Raw genomic sequence first — 22,674 nt, 5'->3', positions numbered from 1 at the left:
GCTCTGGCAGTCATTTTAACGCGATTTAAAAATTAACTCACACGAGCAGAGCGAGAGTCATTTTTGTCCACTTTTGGGAGAGTAATATCCGCGCGGAATATCATTCACACACACGCTCGGAGAGAGCAGTCTCTCGTCCCGTCGTGTACAAGGAGGCGGCAATAAACGTTTTTAATTACGGTACGGCGACAGAGCGCTTTGTGGCGCTTTGAGATCGCAACATAAAAGCGGAGGGAAGAGAAGCTTGAGCGAGGCAGAGTAGGATGGTGCATATAGGTACATGACGAAGAGCGCGTTTCGCGGAAAACGTATTTTCGTTCACGCGCCTGCACGCGGAAAAGCGCTTTTCGTGCGCCGACCGACGTCTGGCGCCGCCGCGACGCCTCGTCGCAATGTACCGTGACGTACGAACAAATGCGCCCGATTTATAATTCTCCCTTGGAGAGAGAGTGGAGTTACGGCGAAGCGTATAACGCGCCCGCCCGCGCAGCGAAACGCGAAATATCTCTTCTATGGAATATCATACTTTCGCGGTACTCGCTCGTCGATTAAGCTCGGGAATTTTCAGCACCGCGCGAGATCGCATCGGGGGAGAGACATCATCGCGTCTCGTGTAATAACCGTACAGTTGTAGGAAATTATATGTTTCTGTATAGGAAACACACATATAATAGGCGACGTGTCCCGCTCGAATGACTACAATCGAACACAAATTAGGTAAAAGAAAAAAAACTTGCCCAATTATCGGTATACTATTACTTTCTACCATAATTGCGTCGCGACATGAAACCTAGAGACCTTGAAACTTAGTTAGAGAGCCGTTTCGTGCACAGAAAATATTGTTTTACTCGCCTCTCCATCAAATTATTTAAAATAACACAAAATATTTTTGAGATTTTTAATTATTTTTTTTATAAGCTTTAACATATACATATGTGTGCATAGAGATGTTTTTTTCTTACAGACTGGAAAAAGTTTTCTTTCGCGAATATTTGTTTCCGTCTTTAGCACATGTCGAATTTCTCGATTGTCATTCAGCTAAACTATGTGAGGACTGGTGCCACGTAAGCGCGAAATTCTGTTTTGCCGCATATTATGTCGCGATTTCGTCATCGTAAACGAAAGCGGACACTAGTCGTTTTTCAACGTCCGGTCCAGCGATTCTGCTGTAGACCGTCGTAAAGCCGGTTCGAATTTCTAGCATCTCTGGTTTCGTCTTAGGACGCCGCGCCGGCGGAGCCGCTTTTACTTAGCATACATGGCGAGCGGTCACAAAGGATTCCCTTCCAGGAAGGTGCTTCGAAAACGACCGGCCCATCTTTTTATCTTCTCCGCGCGTATACGCTGGTCCGGCTTCGCTTCCTCGTTACCTCATCGCCGGGAATCCTAATTAGACCCGGCGCGAATCTCCATATTCGACTCTCTCGCGAAATATGTAATCGCGTATTGCGACATTGGGAACGGGAAAAGAAATCAGAAGACAGCGAGACGCAGGTAGAAAAGAGGAGAGAGAAACAAAGAACAAAGATTATTTCGTTTCAGGTAGAGAGATTTTTTTTAATGCTTTGAACTAGCGACCGTATTGAAACTTTCATTGTTGAGATATGTTCTCTCCAAGAAAACTTTGGATAAATTATCTATAAGTTTCTTTCTCATACAGTTATACAGTTATAATAAAATATCGAAGGAGGGAGAGGATCTTAATTATCTTAATTACTTTTACATTAAACGTATTGTTATAGAGATTGACAACTAATTACTTATCGAATTGTTTTGAAAAATATTAATCTTGTGCATCTTCCATGTTTCTGCACGCCAGAACGAAAGAATGCATTTGCGAGTAAGTTGTCGCTTTTATAAGCGGGTTAATTACGATATAATAATAACAGAGAACTATAACGAGCGATTTTATCGGTAAATCATTGGCGCCGTTCCGCCTCGAAAATTTTCGTTCGTGCATCTTATGTAATTAAGTGCATAAAACGCACGGTGCAATAACAGCAATTAATTACGGCGATTCGGACCGCCGTTGTCTTCCCCCAGAGAAACAAGATTAAATATGCACAGCAGACAGATTTATAAGTAGGACATGTTATTAATTCTATAACTGTTAAAGCTACTTAGCTTATTTTATCATCAGAAGTGACAGTAGAAATTGCAAGAAAGTTTTATTAAGTAGAGATCATTATGTTGAGATTAAGAATTATTATATACAAAAAAAATTAAAATTTGTTTAAAAAATCATGAATCGCTAAAATTATTAGGATATAATTGCGCAATTATAACGATGCGTCAATTATAACTAAAGTTCGTATATCTTGAATCTGATCTATCCTTTCATTCCCCTTTCATTTAACGTCTGCCATCACGACGGCAATTTGTAGCCGAGTAGAAGACACAGCAGGGAAGGGCAAACGGGAACAATAGGGCAACGCGAATAGCTAGGAATTCCTGTTGGATTCGCGCGCAGAATCGTAAACGATCGCGCGAGTATAGCCGAAGAGGGTGACTTTGGTAAATTGCACTCTCTTCCTCTCTTTCTCTTTCTTTTTTTCTCTCTCTTTCTCCCAACCCGAATGCTTTGGAATGCTGTCGTCGCCACCGCCGCTGCAACAAGAAGAAAGAAATCTGATTGCCGAGGCGGCGGCGACGGGGAGATTCTCGACGGGAAAGTTCTCGCGAACCGAAGAAGGAAAGATTCGACGATAGAAGAGCCGCGAGTCCTTGGTGGGAGCTCTCTCGCAGGAAGCAAAGGGAGAAAGTGTGAAAGGGAACGAGAGCCCGAAAAGACGAAAGGACGAGAGCGAAGGAGGAGAAAACTGCATTCGTAGTAGTAGAAGAACCAGTCGTAGAACACGGTTGCGTGCAACGACAACGGTACAAAAGGTGTTGTATCGTGTCGAAAGCGGCCAATTCCTTTCCCGAATCAATGCTTTCCATATAAGAAAGAATTGTATATCGAAATTATAAAACGTTATTTGCATCAATGAATGTTAATCTTCAAAGAATATTAAAGTGACGAATCTTTGCATTTTAAAGATATAAATACTTGAGAAAAGACCTGATCGAAGAAGAACGATGGTAAATAAGTTGAGGAGAAGAGAGGAGTAAAATTAAAAAATTTTTTGATTAAACGCAAAAGATTATTCGGTATTTAAAAACATTTTTTTTTTTTTTTACGTAAATATATATAGATATATTTATTTGATATGCATTTTTACACCATGCATTTGTGATACGCAACATTCGTCGATTATTTGAGGGCAGTTGTGACCCTGCTTCGTGGAAACGAGTTCAGCAGGTGGGGTCACGAACTCAGACACGCGATCGTGCGTTGCAGCGAATGTTCCTCTCTTTCGATCGCCAGCTGCCGGCATTATTTCGCCCTTCTCATCTTGTACCTCCATATCGATCGTCACCCCATTCAGACAGGCGACCGCACAGCTGTCGTACTCTACATTTTTACAGATGGAGAAAACGGAAGCGGAGTAATTGACGGATTAAAAATCCGTTTCTCACTTCCGAGTGCTTTAAAATTTTTAATTCTTTCATTTATTATCATTATTATTGTCGGGAATATATAATTAAGACTTATACAAATTTTTTTTTTTATTTAACGAGAAAACTTTCAAAATTAAAATCACATGCAAATCAGAAATATTTTTGAATTAAAAATTATAATTAATGTTAAAATATACAAATTTATATAGGCGATCGGGGACGACGAAATTGGCGGTTCGTTCGAAAAAAGAGAAAGAGACGCGATCTCATGCACTATAAATCGTTACTTGTGGCATAAATCGTCGCAGCCGCGCCGCTGGTGAGCGGCCTTGGCCCGCGTGGACTTTTGCAGAGCGAATAATCGTCTAACGAGATTTCGGCACGTGCGTTGGAACTTGGGTCGAATGGACCGTATAAACCGCGAGAGCCCATGGTCTTCCAGCATATAATCGACTAACCTGCTTCAGGAGAGAATTTTTTTTATTCCATCCTCGAAAGAGCAAAAGGTGATACCTTCTCACGAACGAGGTGAGAGAGAAGGATAGAAACGCGTTAATTCATATCGTAAATAAATTTTATCCATTGTCATTTTTTAAATCTTTATTGTATCTTTGTGTTATAAAAGATGTCTTCGAATTTAGTGTTGCAAATTTATCAGCGCAATTTCCAATTCCTTAGCTTACATACAATCTAACTTTTCACATATAATTTCTAATATATTTTTTTCTGCGTTTTGAGATTTTTCCTTCTCGGCGAGCATTTTTTGTCCTGTCTCATCTCCATATCTCTTCATATGTGCATGAACGACATTAGGCGAAGCTGCCTTCAAATCGTAGGCTAATCCTATATAAGCGAGAAAATCGAGCATATATACACTCATACCATAGAGTTTTCCAAACTCGGCCATTCGATAGTCCCAAGGGAAGGCGTGATGAAAATTATGCCAACCGTCGCCAAATGCTGCGAGCCAATACACAATCGAGTGTGTTGCTTGGATTCTCCTGAAACATATCACAAATAATGACAATTATCGCGCGATCCTTTACAAGACAATTATACACGGATCGCGATAGATTCCAAATTAAAATCAAATATTACACATAATAAAAATCTATTTTAAATTGATTATAGATTAATTAATAAAGTATCATAATTAGAGTTAAAATGTTAATTAAGTGACATTAAATATAAAAGCGAAATTTAATAAGTGGCGGAAATTAATAAACTTGCTTCGTGTAAAAGAAAATATGTTTTCATTTAAATAAATTTGCTTTTATAAACCGAATTAGATTTCGCAAGTCAAACATTTGCGAGAAAGCTTAATAATGGGATATTAAACTCACTTGTCGTAAGGTTTAGGGCCCGAGAAATGAGCGAATGAATTTGTATTCCAAGTTACATGGAGGATGGTGACATACTGAAGGCAATAAGCCACGAAGAACGACGACCATAATGTCTCATTCCAGAAGTACATTGGCACCGACACCGGGAACACAACCGCTAGAACGAAGTAAAGGTAGAAAAAGTATCTGAAAAATGATCACACATGTGTATTACTTTATTATATTTACGACTGGACGTTACAACTGCAATCGGCATTTAAATTATATGCGCAGCTATTGTATTTCTTTAATGAATAATCTGATATGAATCATAATTTGTGATAACATTTACTTGTATTGGAACATTATCATTTTGTCGGCGAGCAACTCGGAGACGTCGATCTGCTTCTGTTTCTCCATCACCAGCGGATGTTTTTTCACCATAAGCCAACCCATATGGGAGAAAAAGAATCCTTTGTTTGAATTGTGGGGATCCGCGTCAGTATCGCTGTATGCGTGGTGAAGTTTGTGATCCCTAACCCACCTAAATATACTGTTCTGAAAGTGAAATTATTTGTGAAACTGCGCGACAGAGATTTTCACCCTTGAAATATATTCACCGATATCTTTCTTTTTACCTGGCCTGCCATAGTTTGGAGAACGACGATAAGAATCTTTAAAGGTTTGGTAACTTTAAAAGCCTTGTGAGTGAAAAGACGATGCGAGCCTAACGTGATTCCCTGGCCGGCAAAAGTGCCAACGAAGATCGCTGAAAAATTAATGTCATTAATGTTTGTTATCAGTCTTTGACCACCAAAAGCATGAGTGATTTTATAAGATAACCGCAGCTTTCATGAAAAATTGATCGTATGAGAATTCTCTTGTCAGAACCATTTCATAAAAGAAAAGTTAATTATACATACATAACACGCACACATTTTAATTTATAGAATATATGCAATCAAATGTTAAGAATAAAATATTCTATTATTAAAATATATGATAATATAAATTTCTCACGAGATACATTTGTACATTCTACTTGTAGTTTCATTCATCTTGTATAGTTTTATACATGCTTTAAATTCGATATACTTACCCCAAATAAAAGTAGCTAATTTCGCATGAAAGATCACAGTGTATAGTCCAATGAACCATGATATTTGAAGAGCTGCATGACCTGCGACAAGCTGCCAAATGTACTTATGCCGATAATTCGGATCGGTACCTAGTTTTTTGTGCAATAATTCCTCCACCTTTACATCGTACTGTTTACTGTCAGTTTTATCGCGTATCTCTTCTGTATCCATATTTAAAAAACAGCGCGATTTTTTCGGAAATTTATTAAGTGTGAATTTTATTTGTAAAATTTGTCAAGCGTTTGCTCTCTTGTAATCACGATCCGCAATAAGATATTTTTTATCGATTTATTTTTAAAATATTAAGTTTAAATAATTAAGAATTATAATAATAATAAGTAATAATTGAAATTATATTGCTTCGGTATATTCAGCTTCACAGTGATATCGTTCAAGAACTGCGATTTTTTTGCGTTACATTCGCTTATATATACTTTCTGAAATCATTAATTCCTTTTATGCATGCTTGTGGAAACAAACACGATCTCACATGATCTCATTTGCAATGTTTTATTTACTTATTTTTGCTCGTTCTTATTCGTGACCCGCATTTGCATATTCGTTTTTATTGTTTCGCGATTACTTATATATTCTGGTAAATAAAATTAAGGAAATTTTAATAATAAAGATATCAAGATGTTTTTGTGTTCGAATATATCATATATTTGCAAATATAAAAGTTTTCTTGATTTATTAAGAGCATATTATATTACAATTTGTAAAACTATCTTTCTTCATTTTTATTATTTCTAATTGCCATCAATCAGAAATTGCCATAACGGAGTAACTTTGTATTTCTCAATTTTTAATTATTTCATACCTTTGCTTATATCATTTTATTTCATTTATACACCTTATTTAAAGTTATTCTCTCTCTTTTTTCAATTTTTATTATTTTTTTTATTCTCATATGTGCAAGATAAAAAAATATGTAAATAGATAGATCGGTGCGCAAAAATCGCGCGATCGCTCCAAGCTGCTGGTATCTAATTAGCCCCCCCCCCAAAAAAAAAAACATCCGTGGCAGGAGAAGGAAGGGGGGATAATCGAGTATGTTTTTTCACGTAACGCGAAGAGGACCGGTTGCTCGGGGGGAAAGGACGAGGCTCAGGCGATGGCAAGAATCATTCGTGCATTTACGATCGGAGCGTACGCGGGGCATCTGTTCGTTAACCACCTGTCGGCAGGTGCGAACCGTACACCCGGCCCTGTTACCCCGCGCCGCGACCGGGTATCAATCGGCCCTTTTGTTTTCACCGATCTGGCTCCTCGAAGCCATTCCCGTTTTACTACGACGTAGTACGCGACATGACACGCGATACCCTTCGCCGGATGTTATCGGCTGGCTCCGCGCGCGCACGCATGCACACACACTCCCCCTTCCTCTTTTTCTCCCTCTGGCCATAGGTAGAACCCCTTAAGCTCGTGGGGCACGTAAACAGGAAGTCCCCGTTCTCCTCTTCCCGCTATCGCGTCGTCCCTCCGCTGCAGGTTGCGAATAATGCGTAGGAGGCACCTGCGGTGAATGCGATCTCTCGGCGATTTATCGTAAGGATTCACGATTCCCGACGACAATTCTCTATTGGATTTTGATACGCTTTTTATTGTCATTGTCAGTCGGCTTCGCTTTAAGCGTAAAAATAAATTCCGATGACACGCGATCCGTATATTATGCAACGTGAAATCGCGACGATTCGTGCGCAATGACAAGATGAAACTAGACGCGTGGAAAATAATTTGTTTCTTATTTTATGTTACAGGCCGCGATACTTCAACAGACTGCCGAATACATATACCAATTGGAGCAAGAGAAGACACAGTTGCTGTCGCAAAATTGTCAACTAAAACGATTGGTAAATCAACACGAAGGTGGCGATGTACCTAAGAAACGCAAATCCGACAGCCAAGGTAAAAAACTCTACGTCATTTTTTAATTAATCTTTGAATTTATCTTTTAATTACTCAATGTAAATTAATGTAAATTAATATAAATTAACTTATTATATATTTATATATATGTATACGAAAGAAAGTAAGAGCTCGGACATTTTTGTTGAAAAACAATTTCTTCTGTTTTTATAAATTAAGAGAGATTAGGGTTTCTGCAGAGAATCTCTTTAAAAAAGTCGTGATAAAATATCGCAAAATATCGAAACATACATCACGTGAAAATATATAGCGGTAGTATAAAAAAAATGCGTCAATAAAATATTATTGCGATCGTTGTTTGCGCGCAAACATTTGTACACGTAAAAGCAATGGAATTAACGTTCATCGCATAACGAGATTTTCCAAATGGGCTTGAATTATTTATCGCCCGTGCGACCGCGATTGCACTGTCCCGGTGTGGATTTAGGATCATAAAAACAAAAAGCGGAAGCAATCGGAGCAGAGCGCGAAAAGTTGCGGAAATATACATTGCGATCCGCTTATTTCAAGGTTTACCCGCGTTTATAACGCGAAACGTTGAACCATAAGTTATTTTTCAATCGCGAAATTGAATTGTTGAGTCTCGGAAACTCTCTCTCGCCCCCCAAGTAAATAACATCGCGCGTTCGATTTCGAACATAACTTTGTAGATTTATTTACTTGGACGATGAATTCGATCGCGTCGCCACAACACGTATAAAAAAAAGTTTGACAATCCCTCTCTTATTTATTTACATAAAATCATTAAATCAATACGCACGAGACTTGTGCCATATTTCGGACAGGCAGGAATAGCAAATTTTGCAAGCAGGAATTTTTTAATCACTCTCTCGTGTCGGCGACAACGATCAATGCAAACGCATTTGTGGAGAGATGTTCGTCATTTTCACAAAAGTAATTACATTCTTCGCGACTGTAGTATCACGCCGAAAAGATATATGCATCGAGATGATAATATTGGTGTTATTGCGGTTAAAACTTTCGTGAAATTTAATTTATTTTGCTCCGTGAAACCTAAGTTAATTATTATTTATTAAATTATTATAAAATGAGAATCTCTCTCTTGATGTGTTTTATTATACTTTTTTTATTCTCAAAAAAATAACATGAGTAAAAGGAATTCGAATAATTAAATTAGGACTTTGAAGCAATATTGAAACTTGTTTGTCTTGATATAAATTTTATAAATGGTAATTAAGTGGTAATTAATTTGTGATACATCATTGTACATTCGTTTCATTAAAAAATATAAGATTATATCGCGGGAAAGTTAAACTTTCGGATTATACGATATACAATATCGGATTTAGTGATACGAGACAAGGTGGACAACAATGACAAGGATTGTCCTCGGCCACGGTCGCCCATGTCGTTATTACTTTGGTGGCTAAATACAACTTTGATGGATTAAAGTGGCTCTCTTTTTCTGACACCGCGATAGCGTTTCGGTGATGTCGCCGTCGTGGAGATGTGGCCGCCGGAAAGTATCTGTCGCGAACTTCGATCGAGACAATTTCAATTTCTGATTCTATCGTAAATTAGTTTCCTCCGTCGATGGCACACCGATATTCAGAAAGTTCGTCGTCGGCTGTGCGACGAAGCGGATTTAATGCCGACGAGCCACTTTTATCGATCAACCGCGGTTATCCTCCCGATTGCCTTCAAATATTAGTCTCGACATTTACAATCATTATCCGATAGTGGAACAACGTTTCACAATCAAATTTATGAAGAAGAAGCTAATTCCAGAATATATCTTCAAGTTAATAATATAATAATAATTAAAACAAATATTTTGCGGATATTCTTAATAAATATATATTATAATGTAAAACGTGTAGCGCAAAATAAAACAATTTTTAAGCCACGCAGAAAGATGTATAGAGAAAGAATATATATTTTTTAATATACATTTTATATATGAATCATTAGATTTATACACAATATCGAGATTAAATGGGTATAATAACAAGAGAGATAATATTTAAAAGCATGATATATTTCTGGCTAAACTAACATTTAACGACGTAAGCGATTTAACATTACACTTTTATTTTAAATCTATATTTGACTTGAAAAATGAAAAATGAACGAAAATGAAACGATCTCATTGACAGCAATAGTCGATAATCTCAATTATCGTTGCCGTAGAAATTACGCGGCACGAACGTTAATTAATAAATGTTCGGTTGATGGAAAGTATTTGTTAGAAGAGTATACATCCACAAACTCATTCACACATACACACACACACATAATCCTCTACGTTATCGTGTTATAATTTGCCATAATTTGACGTTTCATGATGTCAAACAATGCACCAATGAAGTACCATATACAAAAGTATGTAAAGTTATATTCAATTCGCTTTAATATAACGTCGAAACAAATGAACTGGCCTTTGATCCGCGCAAGATGTAATGGGGGGAAAGGGTCTCTATATTTGTTCTATATCGTAAACAGTGACCAGATTTAATTTCGCTCGCATGGTCTCGCGATCCCGTTTATACCGCACGTGTATATTCGCATTGCTGCATGGAAGAGCGCACACATCGGAAATCTGAATTCGTTCCGAAAGTTTATTGCGGTTATTCGCCAACGATTTGAAAAACTTCCTCAAAATTAATTTCATAAAAATATTAAGTCATTTTTATTCCGCAAATTTTTTCTTTTTTTTTCTTCTTTTTTTCTTACATACAGTAATCTATTTGACATACCTCTTAAAAGAAAAGCAAAGTTGTCGAAGTTGTTTTGGTCTCACTATTCAACTGTTTGGTTTCACTTCTCAATCGAATTTCCACTATTTTTTTCATCTCTTTACTAAAATATAATATAATATAATTTTTTTTTATTTGGTTTTTTTCTGTTCAGGCGTCGTCGTTAGTCTACCTATGCACGTCAGTGAGAGCGGCGACGAGGGCTTGGGCAGCATGTCCCCCGAGCCATTGTCTGTAATCACAGTGACCACAGAGGGACATTCCGTTGTGAACAGCGAGGTGGTGGAGCTCAGACGACAGCTAGAAAGGGAACGTCACGCGAGACTGCATTTAGAGAAACAGATGAGAACCGCACAGAGTCAGTTGTATCCAGAGAGATTCCGGGACAATCAGCTAATCGCTTATCAACCCCACGAGGTAACTATCCTATTCCGTATAATTGTTTCCATCAATCCATCGAGGAAATTCTTAAGTGAAAAGTTTCACAATATATTATATAAAAATAGATTAAGCCAGAAAATTAAAAAAAGGAAGAAAAATAGGGATTGAATTATGCGCGACAGACTGGATGGACGACACGAAACTTTGCAAACGAAATTACATGGCTATAAGAAAGAAGAAAAGAATGTAATAAAAACACGATATACTGGCCTTAACTGAAATGTCACAATCTATATGGAAACATGTTTAAACGGATTTCGGTTGCCGAGAGATTACCATCTGCACGATGCAGAATATAATTCAGCCGTGAATTCTCGTTTGACCCTCGAGAGTTTAAATGTTCCCAGGCGAAAAATATTGCAAACATTGTTTTAATTGCTTGAATAGAGATCGTTGCTTCTGATAACAGTCGATGCACTGTGTACTGTTTTGTTATTTCCATCAAATCGATTTTTTTCTCTCTCTCTCTCTTTAATGGCATTTTGCAAAACAATCGACATTGCTTCCGCCCTGAGCGAACAAATCGCCAAAACACAGGTTTTGCGAATACAATAATAAATTCGATAAATACGAATTAGCATGATTCGCTTCTGATACAGGTGATCGAGCACACGGACAATGTGATGGCGCAGGAAACGGAAGACGCGGTAGCCGCGTTGCAGGTAGTCTCGGTTATGTCTCTGCCACCGGTGGGTTCCACTCAAACCGTGGAGACCTCAAGTCCGGACCCGAGCTCGCCGCCGTTGTCGCCGCAGCCGGCTGATGGCATGGAGCTAAAGCCGGAGGAGATAAAAGAGGAGGAATCGTGTCCAGGTAGTCCGAAGATCGTCACCTTCGCCCAGAATCAAGTGTTCACGGCGATAGAAGAGCAGACCACTGCGGATTCTTTCTCGTCGTCAAGTCGCGTCACGTATGCCACGTCATCCTCCGCGGATTTCAAGAACGCCTCGCCTCAGTACATCACTGCGAGTCCCAGCAGACCCTTCTCGCCGGCCGCTGAGCCTCAGCGACTACCTAGCGTTTTGGAGGCTGCGATAAAGGCCGAGCCGAAAGTCGAGGTGGAGAGGTACGTATATCATGTTTATTCTGCTGTAAATCTGTGATTGTTCGTCTGATTCTGATCGTTAGTTGAAACACGGAGGTACAAAAGTCTAGACGATATTCGCTAACGAGAGATTTCTCGATTGCAGGTTGCCTTCTCCGTCGACCTCTTTGGACGACGGCATACAGCAAACGAGGCTGTACATCCCGGCGAACACATCCCGGCAAAATCTAGAAACGATCGTCGAGGCGATACGTCATCTGGAGGGCGACCATCTGTTCAGCGACGAACCCGCGCAGGATGTTCCATTGGCATTGACCAATAAGCAGCAAACGGCGATGGCGAACTCAACGTCGACAAAGTCCACGACGTCCTCGACATCTTCCTCCTCATCCTCGGCGACGTCCGCCACTGTGACACCAGCGAAGCAACGGGTATTGCACGCCGAACACTTCCTCCAGTTTCACACGCAACAGCAGACCCAACAACGGCCCGGAGTGATCGTTGTGAAACACTCGTGATCCAGCAACGCGCTGCGCTCCGTGCACTGAACGATGTACTCGAAACGACGATGCACTCGTCTCCATCGCTCGACATCACCGCGGTTTATCGCTCGAAAATGAGGAATCCTTTTTAGTCGATCCGAGAAAGAAAGAGAAAGCGATCATTCGCAGAGGCAGGTAGAGAGAGCGGTTATGATCGCGATCGCACATCGCGTGCATTCTCTTCCGACACGACGGAAAAAAATACTCTCCGTCCGCCGTTAATCTCCAATCGTTACCGGAGATCTTTATTCAGACTACAGTATATACTGCGAGAGACACTTTATGTATGTTCCTACTACGCGCTTCGCTTGTCTTCGCTTTAATGGTCACTTAAGTTGGAATGCATACACGATCGCGATAGAATGAAATTTAGATAGAAGGAATAAAGTTTTAAATCACAGACATAGCGAAACAGAGAGCGAAGACAGAGCCAAGCTCGAAGCTTGACAAAAGGATCCTCATCGTCGAGTCGTTGAAACAAAACGTCGTTTTCCCATTTTTTTTCTCATGTAAATACTAACATTTCCTTCCGATCGTGTGTTTCCGACGATCGCCACGAGATCGCTTTGAATCTCGAAGGGTTTCCCGCTCCCTCCCTCCTCCTAAAGAAAGGTTCCCTTCTCTTCGCAAGAAAATTGCGAGATGCGAAGTGGACGTTTCTCGTCCTTGATTTACTAAAGTAGTACGTTTTTAGACTTAAGTAAGAACTACGTCGATAATATTCCTAGGCGAATAAGTCTGCGTACACTGTATAATACATATATACAATATATTACACACAAATATATTATTTGTAAAGAGTATAAAAATACATATTTACGTTCTTTTTTTATATTGTTACGAAAATGAAAAAAATACAAGACGACGATGTGAGGAAAGAGATATTAAGATATAATGACGCGTATATATATGTTCTTTCGATGCTTATTACGGAGTTACACATACCACTAGATCGGGGCGCGCGAAACGACTTGGGAGAAAATGGACTGTCAAAAAAAAACAAGGTTTAATCAAAATACATCCGCACGCAATGTTTAATATTTGACATACATGTTAAAGAAACGCCTCGGCAAAGCGGAACTGACCCCGATTGATCGGGTTTGCGTAACTCCTGTCTACTATGTTCTCGCGTGTTATCAAAACATGTGTCGCGTGTTGAAGAAAAATTCCGTTTAATCTGTGCCAAATATCCCCAGAGAGTACCCAGACGTTTTGTTCCTTCATAGTAGACGTAATATGCGTAAAGCGACGACGCCGGTCGGTACATCCGGTAGACCGAAAGCATAGCGAGTCCACGATCGCTCCTCTCCTCCAACTTACTCGTCAGTGCGATACGACGACCGGGGATCTTGATAAAGTGCTGACTTTTCCCGGCCGTTCTTCTCGTTGCGTCGCAGACCACCTTATATCCGTTCAACAATCAATGTTGATCGACGCTAATAGTGGCAAAGGGCCGAGGAGAAACCGGGACGGACAACAATGCCTTCCTACAATGCGTTGAGCGACGTCCCGTGCGATTCTCTTTGCTGTGAAACTTAACCCTGCCGCGTACGATATATTGCATACGAGTTTTTTCTACGCAACATACGGATTTCATATAGCTTGCGAATACGAGACTAAGAGGCTTGGAATTTACAATTTCTCGTGCCTTTCGAGGAGAGGAGCGATCGGTTTTACAGGGAGGGTCGAACGATCGATCGACCGGCGCTGAGAGAAAAACCATTACGTTTTGTTTTTTTCTTTCATTCATTCATTCATTCATTCATTCATACGCGTCTATTGTGTATTATGTGCGTTGACTTTTTTTCTTTTTGCGTTATTTCTCTTTGTGCGTGTACCGTTTTATCGAGTGTTTGTCGATGTGCAAGCGTTATCGCTCGCGAGTAGTAGGCTCATAGACCAATTTTTAATCGATTACATTATAGTTACGGATCCTTTCGCCCGTAATTTACTATTATTACTGCTACTATTACTATTACTACTACTATTACTACTTTCTTTTCTACGATGAGAATGATTAATATTGTACGAGCGCGACGTAAGCTTAAGAGTTTAATGCATAAAGGTATATATGCCTACGAGAAATTAATTTTAGGTACTCTTTAAATATATATATAAGTAAGTTAGTGAACCTCCAAACGAGGTAAAACGCGGCAGTAAGACAGAATTACAATTAAGACCTTTAGTTAATCTTCTAGCAGTTAGGATAAACGTAGGAATTGTTTAGCCGAGTACGCAATTTGAAATACATCCAGGTTATTGTCTATCTGTACGATAAATGTGACGCTACTCCGTAACTGTATTGCGTGTATATAATACCTTTTAGCAGATATCATCGCATAACACACACCTAGCTGACGTACCACGATGCTGAAATAGGATAATGTCGTAAAAATGCGCCCTTCGTACCTTTCGTCGTCGTTCAATTCAAATCTCATTTCGATAGCATATTTTTTTACGTACCATTGACGTTTTTATTGTTTTTTTTTTTTTTTTTTTTTTTTTTTAAGAGTACATTGATGTAAGGACTGTATTAATTATCTGGACTAGAAAAAAAGGATATGTTTAACGGAACAATTAACTCCCGAAACGTACGAGAGGTGCCCTGTGTAGTTACGATTCTATCTTAGGCTTTCGACATTCGCGATGAAAGTGTGATCCCGCGTTTCCAAAGTCGCGGATCTCGAAGGTAATGTACAAAGCTCGATGTCGACGTTCATGCGAGGACGCACGAGGGCCTAAAAAACGAATAGAGAAATTCACCTTCGTTTCCGTCTTTCGTATTTTTCCCCTGAATGAATCGTAAGAGATTCACGGCAGATTCATTATTTTCACGAGATAATAAGAGATTCGTTAACAGAACAGTCGTCTTCTGCATTATCGCGCTATATTCCTCGGTAATCGAGTGTATGTAAAAGTACCGAGTGTAACGCGATGCTGTTTATCAATTAAGTTCGATGTTAGATTGTCGAATCAATCGGGAAAAATCGCCGGGAAGATTTTCGAAGATACAAAAAGAAAAGATATATATATGTCCTTGAGTTAGATGTAAATTGAATTTTTTCCACACGCGCGAGTCCGATGTACATGTCTCGTTTTCCCGTTATTATATACGTCTGATTTTAATAGTTTCGCGAAAATCTCGTGCGAATATCTTCGGCGCTTCCATGATACTTACACATTACACGTACACACACATACACACACACACATACATATATATATACAGATATATTCACGTGCGTAGCTATATACGCATGTATAAAGTATACGAAAATGCTGTACGAGTGTACGCCGTACGCATTTAAAGAACCTATTGGTGATTCTCGAATTTTTCGCAATTGATTTTTTCTTTCTTCTTTATTAATTGTTTTGTTTCGCGGCACGTTCTATATTTTATTTTGCATGTCGCCCTTGGTATTAGCGTGTCGCTTTCGGTGGGTGGCAGAATAGTAGCGAGAGGACCGAATTGCAGAAGATTCGGAACATCACTGCGCACGTGTCAGCGTGAACTAGATCGACGATATCATTACGATGACGATTTTATTACGATGGATGTAATATTTATATGTATTTCAAATGTTTTTTTTTTTCCTTTTTAATTCAAAATTAAACTGTTGATTGAATCGAATGAATTCTTAATTTGTTTTTCGAATTAGTAGCCACGATTACGTGACATACATACTGATATCATTCTTCGTGATTACAAAACAAATGATTGCGTGAATATAAAAGTTTTAAATTTCGCGGAGATAATGCAAAGCTATTCTCTTTAAGTCATTAAAAAATCATAAGATTTTGTGTTATGTATTTGTTATATATTATATTTTATGTTATACATATGCTATATGTGTTTTTTTAATTCTGATATTTTCGGGATAATATAAGTCTATTACTTATGATAATAAAAATAATAATCACAATTATATATCTAAAGTTTTACATTAGATACATTAGATATATTAGATATTAGAAAGATATTTTTTTTAATGCAAATCTCGCATTCACATTAAAAATGATACTTGATGTTATTGAATTCATACTATCTGTGATACAACTATTTCGCAACTATTGACACCTCACTTACTTGAACGTGTTTTATTTTATATATTTCTTTGATAATTTGTTAATCGTTCGCGCTTTATACACTCGTCGAAAGCTTTGTATTTATTGAATGTGGTATTCGAGATCGCGCATGAAATATGCTCGACTATTTATAACTTACTCATACAATAAGATTTAATTACAAGTGAGCATTTATAGTTCGGTTTCATTTCACATTCAATTCGCGAATGTTATCGGTATGAATGATGTATGTTAGGTATCTGTCAAAAGCATACTTTAAAATGCTGTCAAGCATATTTTAAATGCTAACTTCTGAAATGCCGCGTAACTTTCTTTTTGACACGATGTTGAGTTTTATACAAAGAAACGATTGCTACTGTTTAATTGAGATTTCGTTCGATTTCTATGCATAATCAGATTCCTTTACGAAATCCCTTGTGCAATGTAATGCATGTGGCATAATAATTGTGTCGTGCAAAATTTGCATCGTATTAATGAAAAGTGTACATTAATACCAATCTCAATTTTTTGACTTGCTATTTTTTTAATTTTAATCAACAATAAAATTAAAGAAGATGAAATTTTTTTAAATAATTTGCATTTAAAATGTCACTTTTATTTATGTAAATTTTTTTTTATTTTTGTCGAAAAATATGCAACTTTTACGGCGAAACTGCAAAATTCGTATTTTAAAACTCACTTTTTTTTTTTTTTTTTTATTGCCACATGCGTTACGGTGTGTGAGGAATTTTTAGAAATCATTTCTAAAAGTTTCAGATATCGTCGACTCGTTTGCGCAAATTTCAAGGGTGATGACTTGAAACGTTGATATTCGAGCGGCGTTTTATCCGCGAGATAGAATGCAACATACAGGGAAATCCTGCGTAAAAATGAGATTATAGTTAATGATTAAGATTCAGCCGCTCGAAGATTACACGTTCCTTTAAAAAAAAGAAAAATAAAAAAATAAAAAAAAGAAAGAGAGAGCTGTCACCGACCCTGCCGCGGTGACACTCGATCAAAGCGATCTTTTTTATCGTTGAATATATACATATAAAGTATTTAAAAAAATATATATACATACAAAACACACAATGGCTCCTATAACTTCTCTACAGCTTCGTTGAAGGGCAGAAAAAAAAAGAATAACAGTTCGCAGGATACGATTTAGCTGCTAAAATGAAAGTCGCTGATAGAGTAACGTAATCGCATTTGAGGGTGTAGTAGAGAATACGTGCGAAGAGGGGAAAGAAATATATAGGATATAGGAGAACAGCCGAATATTTCCGAGATTGCGAGCGAGAGCGTGACTGTGCGATCACGAGAATGATGAAGAAATTTTTACCGTTTAAGATTAATCCGATTTGTACACGTCAAATGGCAAATGGCGACTGAGAGTGGCGCCAAGATTAATCAATCGGCCGCCTCTGAAGGAGAGAAGATTGCAAATCGTATTTGTTATTAAGGGTCAGCGCTTTTGTTCGGAATGCGCGAGCCCTTCTCTCTCTCTCCGGAGACTGGAAGGAAAACTCAAACAATATGAAAGAGTTTAAAAGATTTGGAGAACAAGATTTAAATTCTTCGGTCCTTCAGATATCCTTCAGATATCCTTCAGATATCCTTCAGATATCCTTCAGATATCGGAAAGATTGAGATGTTGTTTGAGCTTCTTCGAACATCTTTATAAGAATGTCTTTTATACATCTTTGAATGTTGTTTGCGTCATCCCGAAGATGAACATTCGTCGACGTCATGTCTGTTTACTTTGTAGAGCGCGGTGCATCGAAATTCGGCGACGTGGATGTTTCGAATGAAATCGAATAATTATTTTTTTAATTGGGTCAGCATCCTACTCTCTTTCGCCACAGGCCTGCCGAGAGAAATGTACATAGCGTAAAAAAAACCATAAAATATTGGAGCGCTGGCGGAAGAATGTACAACAGGGAGATATAGTAGATAGATAGATAGATCTGGTAGAGGCGGAGAAAAAGAGAGAACGGGAGAGTGCGAGAGAATGCTAGACAGATATGTAGATCGTGCGTATAAAAATAGCGGAATTTGTAATAACGAGTAACGTAGGTAGTGACACGAGATTCCAGAAGTCGTTTTCAGGAACAGAACTGACAATGAGTAGCGTGCGCGTATTTTTTTTCCTTTTTGCGAATGTGAGAAGAAAGAGACGAAGAATGAGCGTGAGAATGTGCGTAGATGTAATTTGTAGTGCGCCGAAAAGATGTTTCCTTTTTTTCAAGTTTTGAAATACATTTCCTTTTTCTTCTTCTTTTAAATGACGTTAGACTGCACTTGGAATCATATCGGAGTATCCGTCGACTGAAGAATGATCCGGGCTTACGCGGCGCGTTATAAAAAAAAAACGAAGGCATGCAAATTAATATCGCAAAAAATCGAGAGAGAAGGAAAAGCTATTGAATAATCCAATACTTCGTATTACAAGATTCCCTTGATTCACATTGAGAGACTTTGTATGGCAGACGTCAAATAGGGATCTCGAAAATCTTTGCGACACTTTTAAAGCATGGAGCAGACCGGAGGTCCATTCTTATAAAAAAAAAGTAACGTTAGACACATTGGTTTGTCGAATTTCTTCGTACATAAAATATTTCTGTCTTTTGTAACATTTACTTGCGTACTTCTTCCTAGATTTCTGCAGTCTCGTTAAACACTGTGTGTTTAATGTTAACTCTATGGTGAGAATAAGTATTCTAGATACGTATTTAGCCATAGTTTCAAAGAGCGCCAAGCTTAATCACAAAGACTGAGAAGTATGTAACTAATTATGTCAAGGGATAGAAATTTATTTCTGATAAAACTTGTGTCAAATCGAAGTATATAGTTTTCGTTGTTTTTTCGCGAATTTATTATATTTTTCATAAATTATCTTAACTGTTGGCACTGCAAGTATCTGTTGTTAATGAAATCTTCTGAAATACGTAATGCATTTTTCGATAATTGATATTATCCGAAGAATGTCGAGAAAATGTACCAATTATCAACTACGTACTAATGAAACGCTTTGCTCGAAAAGATTCGGATCAGCGAGAGAGAGAGAAAGAGAGAGAGAGAGAGAGATATGCTATTAATTTTTTAAAAACATTAAAAACAATTATAAACTTGAATAAGCGTAAGAGAAGCGTAATGTCGACCAAATAAAATTCTATTAGAACGTTTCGTATAATGCAAGACCGATACGGAGGATTAATATGCCAGCAATGCGTCGCGTCGTATGTGATGACGGAAAATGTATAAAATTGAAATATTCTCTACAATATAATTCAAGAACTTATAAACAATCTATTTTAATTATTAATCAACAGCGTATGCTGATGCTACTAATTATAAAAATTGATTCTAACATCTGAACTGAAAAAAATATAAAACAAGATGGAATAATTAATCATTGAAATTTATAAATCTGATATAAATAATTTATAAATAATTTCTGATATAAATAATAAATAAATTTATATCGCTCGTATTACAGACACCCGACGTATTGCTTCAATTTTACAATTTCCATGCACCGTCCAGTTGAATACGAAGAGAACGAAGAGACTTACTCAAAGATCATATGGCTCCTTTAGAGACCATCTTTTTACACTGATAATAGTCAATTCGAATTAAAAAAGTGTTCGATCGTCTTCACCATTAAAATTTCAGTCGAGGAATCTGCTCGTTAGTATTTCATGATTAATGCAATACGTAAGATAACTCGACTAATTAGGCTCGAATCGTCGTTCGATCATGATCAGTGACAGCAGACTTAATCGATGAGAATCTAATGATCGGTTATTACAATTGAAAATGCACGAAAATTATATTCACTGAATTTTTCTAAAACTTCAAAAAAATATATTACAAAGAGAGAGAATAATTAATATTATGACGATATTAAAACGATAAATCCAGCTGAAATGAACGAACAGAGTCAACAAACCTTTTCACATCCATTACTCGAAATTACTGTTGTCTATGCAAATCGAAGAAGAGTTCCAAAGTTGCAAAGGTTTCACAGTGCAACAGTGGTCTAACTTTTTCAAAACTTGATATAAAAAAGTAGTCTAATATATTTTTTTCAAGTCTTGTACCTTTTGCGGTCAATTTAGATTTTTTAATTCTCACACAGAATGCATTTAATTGTCGAATAAAAAGAAATGATATAGAAAATATACTTGTTAATCATTTTAAGAATTACACGAGTAAAAAAAACTGATAGTAAACTAACAAAGTAAAATGTTGAAATCACAGTAGAAAAAGATACGTTTTTAAAACAAAGGGTATTAAATGAGTAATGCGTAATCGAATAAATCCTTCAATTATTTCACAAGTTTTCTACAGTCACATATCTTTGTCCGAATGAAATAAATTCATCATTTCATCTCTGAAAATATGACCACACACGAAATGAAACAGTTCAGCTTTTCTATTACACACGGAAATGAGGTGGCATCGTTCTCGTTAAAAATATGCGCTTTTTTCTACGTGTAGACAGACGATAGTCCGATACGACACGAGCATCCTCGATATATATATGCAGTATCGAGTATCTCTTTTTATGAACTGAAACACAGGAGAATAACTTCTCGAGACTGAAATACAAGAGAGCCGTGATACCGACGAGGGTACCGGTAAGCGCAATTAATTAATCGTAATATAATAATAAAGGGAAAAAAAAAAAAAAAAAAAAAAAACGAAATCGAGACTCTGAATACACGATTGAGAGAAGGAAGAATAAACAAAAAGTTCCTCAAGAGTTCAAGAGCCGCGTTTGCCACGTGCGCTCGCATTTCCGACAAACGCGATTTTGCACGATGAAGCGAATGTCGTCCGCACGTGGTAAATGCCGCCTACACCACAAGAACAGACTGCCATTGAGTTTTGAATGTGTACTCGTTTGTAATTAATAGTTATAATTGACCGAAAGAAAGAGAGAGAGAGAGAGAGAAAGAGCAAAACTGATATTTCTGAAAAAATGAATGAGAGAAGGAGACGTATGATCGAGTATGTTGCGTGAATCAGTGATGGATTTACAAGGGTCTTTTTTTTATTTACTCTCCCAAATAGCTTCGCGAATTTATATATATAATTATTTGTCTCTCGAAAATATTTGTAATTGCTAAATAAATAATCAGAGTGAATTTTTCGGTACATGTAAAGAACGATGTTATTACACGTTGTTACACGAAGAGGTAATTTCGGTGATAAATTATAAAGCTTTTAATTGAAAACTCGAAATGGCAACGAATTAAAAGGATCAAAAAATGAGAAAAAAATTAAGTTGAAATTAACTGAAGACATGTACGCGTCATGAGCGAAAAATATGACTTGAATTATCGCGAATCTAATTATTGCGGCACTTTGCGATTCCGTTCTCATTTCGAGTCTTCAATTATCGCTCGCAATTTGGAGTTTGAAATCCGTCACCGGCGTAAATGCGGCTGTATATTATTTGTGAAAGAGAAAGACGGGGCGACGCGCGTATAATCCTTCCGCGTGAAAAGTCTTCTTGGGCTGTAAAAAATTTAGATCTTTCCGCCGCGGGAGAGAACGGAGTCTCGTTCCTTGAACGTTGGCCGGAGACGACGCAGCGCTGTGTAAATTGCCATAGGATTATGCAGATCGAACGTCCCGATAAAAGGATTATTCGGGACCGGAGACGATGCGAGATTATGAGTGTGCGAGTTAACGAGTTTTGGCTGACTGGCATTTATTCTAGAAGATCCTGAGAACGGAATCGATATAATATAAATGGGGAGAGGGGAAAAAAAAATATAATTCTCTGTGATGTATTTCTATGATTTAATTATATGTATGTAATTATGATTATCTTTACGCAGATTTACGCGATTTAATTAATATTATTATTTTGCGAACACACATGTGAAATTGCATCGTGCAAGTATCATTATTAAGTAGCGTGTAAGATAAAACGCGAATATATATATATAGCGCGAT

The 22,674-nt window shown here is 37.7% G+C and overlaps 2 protein-coding genes across 3 annotated transcripts in view; one reads left to right on the top strand and one right to left on the bottom strand.

Moving 5' to 3' along the window:
• Crp (transcription factor cropped) overlaps nucleotides 1–21,415 on the top strand; it is a 142,340-nt gene extending 120,925 nt beyond the window's left edge. For both annotated transcript variants that reach the window (XM_083044573.1, XM_083044572.1), the window contains exons 3-6: nucleotides 7,723–7,870; nucleotides 10,763–11,025; nucleotides 11,649–12,115; nucleotides 12,240–21,415. In XM_083044573.1, coding sequence (XP_082900699.1) covers nucleotides 7,723–7,870; nucleotides 10,763–11,025; nucleotides 11,649–12,115; nucleotides 12,240–12,612 — 1,251 coding nt within the window. In that variant the 3' untranslated portion in view covers nucleotides 12,613–21,415. The remainder of the gene's footprint in view (nucleotides 1–7,722; nucleotides 7,871–10,762; nucleotides 11,026–11,648; nucleotides 12,116–12,239) is intronic.
• LOC145939933 (delta(9)-fatty-acid desaturase fat-7-like) lies at nucleotides 4,081–6,364 on the bottom strand. Its single transcript, XM_083044574.1, has 5 exons — nucleotides 5,923–6,364; nucleotides 5,462–5,592; nucleotides 5,176–5,381; nucleotides 4,845–5,030; nucleotides 4,081–4,502 (listed from the first exon to the last, which is right to left on the bottom strand). The coding sequence occupies exons 1-5, from the start codon at nucleotides 6,131–6,133 to the stop codon at nucleotides 4,181–4,183; spliced, it is 1,056 nt and encodes a 351-aa protein (XP_082900700.1). The 5' UTR covers nucleotides 6,134–6,364; the 3' UTR covers nucleotides 4,081–4,180.
• Nucleotides 21,416–22,674: the final 1,259 nt, after the last annotated feature.

This window comes from Prenolepis imparis, unplaced genomic scaffold (assembly GCF_030444845.1).
Source record: "Prenolepis imparis isolate NDT839.2.m4 unplaced genomic scaffold, iyPreImpa1.0 SCAF_8, whole genome shotgun sequence".
In the NCBI taxonomy this organism is placed as follows: domain Eukaryota; kingdom Metazoa; phylum Arthropoda; class Insecta; order Hymenoptera; family Formicidae; genus Prenolepis; species Prenolepis imparis.
Note: the sequence above shows the minus strand (reverse complement) of the source record. Positions and strands in the feature narration are given on the sequence as shown.